Here is a 9,389-nt window from a genome sequence, read left to right on the forward strand (position 1 = left end):
AAGCGATGCTATAAAAGATAACTCCATACTATGTATGCAAGTTCAACTGAATAGAATATATTTTCGATTAGCCAAATAAAATAAGTGGTTACTGTATGTTTTGTAATAATCTAAATCTACAAAGGTTAAAGGATTGAAGTAAAGTAAAAAGGCAATGTTTGCTAATGTTTGTTTGGCTATATACCTCTGAGATGTATTTTCTGCATATCTTCACAGAGCCAGGTTAATCCAGGACATTCAGCATGGCAACAGAGGATGTGAGAACAGCACTGGAGACGGTAGGTACACAGATCATCTAATCCTTACTTTAACCACTTAAACCCTATATGGTTGACCGGAGTCCCTCAGGGCTCTATACTAGTGTCTTTTCTGTTTTCTGTTATTGTGGGGAAAGCTTTAGCTGAAAATAGCTGACGCATCGCAACGCGTTATGATCTGCTATGATCTGCTTGTACCCATACTACATATTTCTGGTTTCACTAGAGAGAAATCAGTTTGATATTCAAGGCAGGAATACACTTACAACATCCTGTTAACAATCCGCCGTCCCTCCCGCGGGATCTCGGACGTTTTTGCATTTTTCAGACAAACAAGTGTACACAAGTGCGTGTGTGTCACCTACCTAGGCAAGCTATATACCATTTAAAGGTACAGGTCTTGTGTTTAAAATGATGCAAACTAGATAGCATCAAAACCGACGCTACAATCAACGCCAAAGTCTGACATACACAAACAAACAAACATTCACAAAGCTGCAGCGACTAAAGTTCAAAGTTGAATTCTACTCCACCAATATGAAATATTTCCACAAGAATTATGTTCTTACTTCGGGAAGAGTAAACATGATCCAATCCAGTGATATATAAACTCTAAACCACGTTTTTCCATCAAGAAACCAACAGAAACCTTCCATAGGGTATAGCAGTGGTGGCCATTTTGTGGTTCCACTCAAAAAAGGCCATTAATTTTACCCATTTCCAAAAGTATTGATATCAATTATTTTAAGCCTAGAATCAAGCCATCCAGGCTCCTGGTGAATCATGACCATAAAACATTTGATTCTGTAAAAAACAACTTAACTTAAATTAAATGATTAAATATAGTATATCATATAATATTAATATTTTTGGGGTCAGAGGTACTGCTCTGGCCTCCAGGGAGTGTGTGCGCACAGTTTCACGTCGATCGAGCCATTGGTGCTGGAGATTAGCTGTACACAGAGGGACGAACGGATGGACGGACGGACGGACATACACACATACACGGACAGATGGACGGACAGTGGCCAAAACATAGTTTCGGCCACGCCTTTGGCCTGGCGGAGACAATGAAGCTGCATCTGCAGTGTTCTTGAGGGCAGGGTTATTCACATCTAGCAAGCTTCTAGTAAAGGATCTTGTACTCGTAAAGGAACATAACAGTCAGGCTGGCTCTAACCCGTCGGGAGCTTTCTAGCTTTCTAAACAAGGACTGTAGAATCAACAGTGGAAGTGACAGAGAGACAGTGTAGTGTCACCAACACTGTAGTGATGCGTTCTCTCTTGTTTTTGTTAGCAGTCTAGCAGCACAGTTCTGGAAAAAATACATTTTATAGTGCATTGCAGGAGCCCAACCTACTTGAGATAAAAGCATAATGGTTTTTTTCTGCCCCTTACTGATGTAGAATAGGGTCATACTTTGGCAATATTTCAGAGATGAAAGTGCTGTTTTGGTCACTTTGAATTAAAACTCAAATCAGAATCTTAAATAACACCTAGGCTTGATACTTCTGCTTTGATCAAGGGATTCAGTTTGCCAAGCCTTTTAAAGAGCTCATCCTTTTTTGCTTTGGGGCCAACCAAATAAGTTGTCTGTCGTAGCATCATTACATTTTAGAAAAGTATACTTTTTAGAAAAGTATTACTCAAGTTCACTCAGCCCTATGTTCCCTCAACTCATTGTTATGTCTCCTTATGCCATTGTTTCAGAGCTGACAAGACAATCTTATGTCTGTTATTGCCATGTTGTTTCAGAGCTGATAGTCCAGCGGAGCCGCTCTGTGATGGCTGGTGATGACGTTCTGCTGCAGTGTGAGCTCAGCTCCAACCTGGCAACCCCCGTGTGGACCCTGGACGGCAGTGAGCTGCAGGGCTACGGCCTGGACTCGGGCTTCAGAACGGGCACGGACGGCCTGCTGCTGATCGGCGCCCGAGCGGACCAGGGTGGACAGTACACCTGCTACGCCTTGGAGAACAACCTCAAAGTGGCGATGGTGGTCTACAACGTGACCGTGCGTCTGGACATCCCGCTTCCTCATCCCCCGTACATCGAGCCCACCGAAGGTCTGGAGGTCAACGGCCCTTTCCCGCCGCCTCAGACCACCTCCACGCCCACTGAACTACCCTTCGCCTCCTCCGAGAGACCCCCGCCGCCACGCCCTCCAGCTCCTCAGCTGCCGCGCTCCGAGTTCCTCTCGCCAAGGTTATTATGGTTTTGCGTTTTTCAATCATTTTCTTTCTTTTCTTTTTGACTTTTTGTTCTCAATTTCAGTTTAGTGTTGACTCGTTTTTTAAAGCATGCTTGCGAGTTTAGTTTAGTTTGTATTTTTTTTAAATACTTTTTTGTAGTAATATGGGGTAGTCAGGGGCGAGATCCAACAAGCTCAGGAAAATTGTAAAATTAGAAGATCTACAAGCACTTGTAGATGTGCTATTTAAATTTAAAGACAATTTGTTATTACAGGGAATATGATTTCACATTCACCCGAAATACTAGGCTTACAGTAAGTAAGAAATATTGACAAGTTAGTTAGTTGTTTGTCAATACAGTTTCAGTTCATTTGTATTTTTTTTGTAAGGCCTTGTTTTCATTTTTATTTTAGTTAAATGTTCACGAAAAATCGTGAATATTTGTGCAAAACTTTGAATATATGTTTTTTAGAGATTAAAGATAACATTTTTTAACTCAAATCTTTGCTCCTGGGGGTCCCTGGAACAAAACGTTTTGAGATGGGGGTCCGTGGCCAAATACATTGAATCATTGAAAATATCAGATCTACAAGCTCATAGCGCGGCACTCGGTGCCGTGCTATGAGCTTGTATATCTGATATTTTTTCAATAGCCAAAGAAATCTTAAAATGACACACCATCCCGTTCCCGGTCTTAATGGGTTAATAACCCCTGCCTCTCTCCCCCGCCCCATGTAGGAACATGGAGGCCATGTACCTGTCCCTCATCACCATCCTGGGTGGGTTGTGTGTGGTGCTGACCGTGGTGCTGCTCTACGTGGGCTTCTGCCTGCGGGCCGGCCACCGGGGGAAGTACTCGCTGCGCGCCGCGGACCCAGACCACCGCAGGAAACACAGCAGGAGCCGGAAGAAGACGCACCGTAACTCCTCCCACATGGAGCTGAAGACCATCTCCAACGGTAACGTCTGCAACGGGACGTCTAAGCAGCACGCGGCCCATGCCGACAACGAAGACATGCAGGTACGTACGGTCACGGTATTAGGCCTGTCATAATTGTTACGTAATCGTCTGATTGCAATTATCCCGTTAAGACTCGAGGCCTATTCTACAAAAAATGCCTTCTAAATCAGTTGGTTCTCACACTTTCAAGATCTTTTCAAAAATGTTCAAAAACAGTAGATGTGCAAGCTCGCAGCGCGGCACGAAGTGACACGTTGTGAGCTTGTACATCTGCTGTTTTTGAATAGCCAACTCTAAATCAAAATGACACAGATGCTTTCCCGGTTTTAATGGGTTAATATAATGAAATTTATTTTGCATAATGGTAAAAATAAATAAATAATAATAAATAAATGTGAAAATGGCAAGTCTATAAGTTCATAGATTGAGCTTATGGCCTGTTTTGGCCTTAGTAAAAAATAAATAAAATTGAAATGTATAGTAATTTGTATTTATACGTTCCAGTATTCCTCGCCAAAAAAAACACAAATTAAATCGTTAATCGCAATTATTTGTTTGACACTGCAGGACGGAGGCTTCCTCCAGATTGTTCCGGGCGAGGGACACGCCTCTCCCAACCACACGGATCAGCCTCCTCCCCCGGCCCCGCCCCTCCCTCCGCCCCAACAACAACAACAGCTCCTCCTCCTCTCCTCCTCCCCGTCATCGGAGTGTGACTTCTTCCCCGCCAGTAACGGCCCGACAGGGCTGGCCAGGGCGCCCCCTAGCGGCCTGTCGGCCACGCTGCCCAGTGTCCTGCGCAGAATGAACGGCAACAGCTACGTGCTTCTGAGGCAGTGCGACTCGGACGCCGTCACCGTCACCGCCGCCAGCCCAGCCCCTCCTCCTGGCCACTCGTTCACCGACGAGCTCAACCGCATCCTGGAGAAGAGGAAGCACACCACGACGCAGCTGCTGCCCCGGCCCGACGAGAGTTCTGTGTAGGAGGAGGTTATAGCTAGCTAGCTCCCCTCTGTGGTGGGAGGGCTAAAAAAGAAATTGCCTGTCAGAAAGAAATCCATCATTGCTGATGAATTGATGACTAAAAAAAGCCAACGAGCGGGTTTTGTCCTGTTAACGTCATTCCTGAACTCTTGAAAAAGGGGATTCTATTCCATATTTTTCCAATTCTTTACGTTTAAATATTTGTTTTACTTTCGGAGAGATTTCTGGACCAGGCCTCAATTCCAAAACGTTTCCATTCCAGAACAAAACAAAACAGCATGAGTGAACTCACAGAGAAGAGGATGGAATGGCCATGTGGATCTACCTCAGCTCAGCAGAGCTTAGCACGCCATCTACTGCCCCCCCCCCCCCCCCCCCCCACACACACACACACACAAAGACACAGGGACGTGCAGAAAAAGGGGGCTGAAATTTCTAAAAGGGCAACTTTTGGGCGAAAATAACCTATCTACAAGCTCACAACACATCGCACTGCGACACGTTGTGAGCTTGTAGATTGGCTATTTTCCATGTGCGACACCGCGCTCAACTAAGTAAGCCTTTTTCTGCAGATGTGGCCATGGATTTATACAAAGAGAGGGCAATTATTTCAACATGAAACGCTGCAATCAAGTTCAAGAGAGTTCAGAAAAGTCGATTCTCTTGAATGCTGCCTTCGGGTATGGCATGGCATGGAAAGGGGGCCGTTTGCATTTCTTCCACCATAATTATATGCTGCATTCATGGTCTGGAGAGGGCACTTTTTACAGACGGGTAAAGGGCAGGGGCTCAAGCCCCCTTTGTTGTCTATGTGTGCCCGTGCCCGTGCTGACCCCCCATCCCACTTTCTGATGCAACGGTCCACGTGTCAGCCGGACATGTCAGCCGGACGGGGCCCCCGGGCGGGTCAGGCCCCAGGCCCGGCCTACTGGACCCCAGAGAGAACGGTGGGGGCTGACAGGAACACGAGTTCCATGTGAACACGACCGCTGTGAGGACAAGCCGTGTTTTGTCTCCTTTCAAAACGCAACGGGCAGCTAGCCAATATTTTGTTTGCATTTCAAGTGGTGCACAGATGGCTTATATGCATATTTAAAAACATATTGTTCCTATGAACATGCATACCGAGAGAAGTGGCGCTGGTGTTAAGGCCGGAGAGGATGGTGATTATATATTTTTAAATGTTTTTTCTTAACAATATAACGGGACTAAGCAACAGCAAAATAACACCGTGAACTCAAAATAACACAAAGGAAAGCTTAACAGTATTAATGATTTTAAAAGCACTTTAAAATGTGATTGAGACTTTTGGGGACACTGCTAGAAATGAGAAGCACAAGGGAAACCTGTCCAAGTACAGTTGCAACTCAGGTCGGTTTCACTAAGACTAGATGGGTTTAGGTGGATTAAGACACACAGACGCATGGTGTTCAGAACCAGTGTACGAGAGGGAGGGAGGGAGCCTTCGTCTGAATGAAAGCTTCTCTGCATGGATGGAAGGTTCCAGCAACTGTGCTGTATTATCACACATGGTACTGTACTACACACTGAAGACAACAAGCAAGAAGAAATAACCCAACCACCATGACACAGACCGGTCCAAATCTGCTGCTCGCTCCCCATCCGGATGAGCAACGCTGCATGAGACCAGAGCCCAGCATGATGTGTGAGTCCATGCCTGTAACCTGCCAAGTGTCCAAGGTACGTACTAGTGAGTGAGTGAGTGAGTGAGTGAGTGAGTGAGTGAGTGAGTGAGTGAGTGAGTGAGTGAGTGAGTGAGTGATTGATTGATTGATTGAATACTTTATTAGCAAATATGGAAACAGCACGGCAGTATAGTTACAAAAGCCGCGGGAGCTTTTGTGGTCCATTGTACTCAATTCATCATCAATACATACAACTTTACATATCAGCAACAACACTAAGGGGCAGAGGATGAGTACTTTTCTGCACAAAGTACTACACTCAACAAAGTACTCAACTCCAGTACCTGAGTCAAAGTTACTGTACAGTAACGGGCCTGCTGCCAAACAAGCACTTAAAGAAATGGACCTACTGTAGGGGTTGGGATTCAGCCATTAGTTTTAGGAAGCGGCAGTATACTTAGATTTTTGTGAAGGCAAGTGAGAGCACCATCTTTATTTTATTGCTCATCTGTGTTTCGCGATTCAGCTCTTTTTTTTCATTTCTAAGCTGAACTGATGGGATTTTTTTAGGACTTGTAGAAAGGTAGAGTTTGAGTGATGTGAAAAGCTACAGCACCTACTTTATTCTTTCACAGACATTTTAGAAAGGCTTCTGATTTATCAAAGGAAAACATCCAAAGCAAGACTAGGGAGTCTAAAACAGGCTGAAGTGAACACTTTATGTGCACTCACTCAGGCACAGAGGTGACTGGTAGCACAGACGTGCTACACCTTTTATTCCTTTCCTAATCTCTGGGTTTTGCCTATTAACTTTGCAGTCATATTGTCCCTTTTGTGTCATTCAATCTCTTATCAATATAAGTGCTCTCAGTGTATCATTTAGCCATAGGGCACAAAGTTTAATAAGACACTAACTTAAGTATAGAACCTAGTCCTTTGATTTAGGTCTGACCTGCTACAGAAAGAGAGCCTTTGCTGGACAAAAATACACAGATTTCCATCTGAAATAAATGTTTACTTGCAAATCAAGTGGCACGGTTGTTGGTCACAGTCACTAACTAAGCCTTGCAGTTGAATGACTAAGATAAATCAGTGGTTCTCGCTCTTTTTTGTGTCAAGGACCCCCAAATTGATATGTATTTGGCCGCGGACCCCCATCTGAAAATGTTTTGAGCTAGGGACTTTTTCAAAAATGTTAAGAAATAGCAGATGTACAGGCTTGCAGCATGTCACTGAGCTTGTAGATCTGCTATTTTTTAATAGCCAACGTACATGGATAAAGTGGTTGAAATTATTGTGTTGCTGTATTAACACATTTTGCTGGGGACCCCCTGGACAAATGGACCCGTACAGGTCTGTAACACCAAGAGTGCACACATGGGACCAGAGTAGACCCTTCATGGGTCCATTTGGTTCCATGTGTACACCCAGTGTTATGGGGGTCCGTGGCCAAATGCATACCAGACATGGGTCCTTGAAATAAAATACAAAGTTTTAGAAGCACTGGTTTTGAAGGGTGCAGTCCCTGAATTGGAACACAGCTTATGACTGAGGCGTATAACAGAAAGGATCAGAGCTTCCCTTCTGTTACCAGTAAGACAGCAAACTAGAATTATAAATGATTTAAATACCCGTTTGGTTTCGTTTATCTTCTGTCCGGACAAGAGTTAAAGCTGACCTGTTATGATAAGACTGAATACACTGAATTTAAAGTTGGGGGTGGGGGAAAAACTTCACAAAGACATCACAACGCTGATTGAATCTGTAAACCTGTCAGGACGTGCCTGTGATGTCGAGGCTGCCGCGGCTGCACTTCTAAAGGCAAAAACCAAAGCAGTATGGGAAGTGGCACTGATCAAAGACATGAAAAGAGATGGAGGCAGCCAGGCAACGCACCGTTGCTGTCGGGTGGAAACCTTGTATGTCCAAAAAACGTTCCTTTTTTATTATTTAAAAAAAGAAACTTTTATAATTTGTGAAAATAGCAGATTTACAAGCGCACAATGCGCATTGTGCGCTTGTAGATCTGCTATTTTCACAACTTTTGTGCGGCGCATATGATGAAGTAGGGTATTGAATTTATGAAAAAAAGTTGAAGTAGGGGAGATAGGAGGTTTATGCCTGGGCAGCAATGACAACACATTACAAGCGCCTCATTAAGGCCCATTCAAACCACCTCAAAGCATGACATGACAGCAAAATGACAAGTTTATTTTGACATCTTTCTCTTTGTATAATCCCCATGGTGCCATTTTAGAAATCAATGTTGTCGCTCTATAAATGATTCAGCTGCATTATAAAAGAACTAACAAAAACAACAACAAGCACCGCATGGAAGATGAGTTGCTGGCTCTGATGCTAACTATAGCATCACCGTTACTGCTCCTTTTGATCTCAGTGCTGCTGTCTTGCTCTGCAAAAGAAAAAGAAAACAGCACTAGAATGGTGGAGGGAGGAGAGTCGAAGACAGATTGATGAATACATTTTCTCCCCTGGCTTTTGTTTCCAGGTGAGATGAGGATCGCAGGTCGGAGTGGATCTCTTCTTAACTTCGGTTTCCGTCTTCTTAACGTGATCCGTCCATCGATCCAACGCAACGTCGACAGGACCGGCTGGCTGTAAAGACCTTTCCCTAACGAGGGAGTGAAATGGAATTTCAACGTTGTGAAAAAAATAAAGAAACACTTGAACCCAAGCATCCGTATTCTGGGGGGTGGGGGGGGGCAATTTTTTTTGGGGGGGCCAAAATAGCATATCTTCCCCAGCTTAAAGATCGGCTATTTTTAGCTAGGGTATGAGGGGGGGGGGGGGGGGGAACGCACCAAGTACAGATGCAACTCATGTCCAGTTTACTAAGTATAGAGGGTTTTAAGTGGTTAATTGGACACAGTAAAGCCGTCAGACAGAACTGGGATAAACACTGCAGAATAACAGCTGCTCTGTGTGTTCTACAGGAGTACAATGACAACTGTGTTCATATATCCTTTAATACAGTATAGTATAATATAATATACTACGTCTGCTCCTGAGCCTGTCAGAAATTGTATGAGCACAAAACATAAGGCAAGCGGTTCCCAACCTTTTTGTGGATCAGGGCCCACTCGAAAAAGCGTTTGAAAAGCCGTTTAACATTAATATTAATGTTATATATCATCCATTAAATCTTAGTGCTTTGGCAATTATTTGGGGGCCCACTTGCCACCAGTCAGTGGGCCCCGGCCCCCGGCCCACAGGTTGGGAACCGCTGAAATGAGGCATCTTCCTTGCCTCTCTGTCAGTCCACAGACAAACAAAAAGCTCAAAAACGAGTGGATCATTATCGCCCCCTCTGGATGAATTATGCTACAACAC

General features: G+C 44.3%; 1 protein-coding gene across 2 annotated transcripts in view; it reads left to right on the top strand.

Annotated features, from left to right (window-relative positions):
- LOC308100916 (semaphorin-4G-like) overlaps positions 1–8,739 on the top strand; it is a 66,375-nt gene extending 57,636 nt beyond the window's left edge. For both annotated transcript variants that reach the window (XM_080450102.1, XM_080450103.1), the window contains exons 14-18: positions 217–278; positions 2,013–2,460; positions 3,186–3,468; positions 3,976–6,093; positions 8,548–8,739. In XM_080450102.1, the coding sequence (XP_080306228.1) occupies positions 217–278; positions 2,013–2,460; positions 3,186–3,468; positions 3,976–4,392 (1,210 nt within the window). In that variant the 3' untranslated portion in view covers positions 4,393–6,093; positions 8,548–8,739. The remainder of the gene's footprint in view (positions 1–216; positions 279–2,012; positions 2,461–3,185; positions 3,469–3,975; positions 6,094–8,547) is intronic.
- Positions 8,740–9,389: the final 650 nt, after the last annotated feature.

The sequence above is a fragment of the Gymnoscopelus braueri genome (genome assembly GCF_963280865.1).
Source record: "Gymnoscopelus braueri genome assembly, chromosome: 14".
NCBI lineage: Eukaryota > Metazoa > Chordata > Actinopteri > Myctophiformes > Myctophidae > Gymnoscopelus > Gymnoscopelus braueri.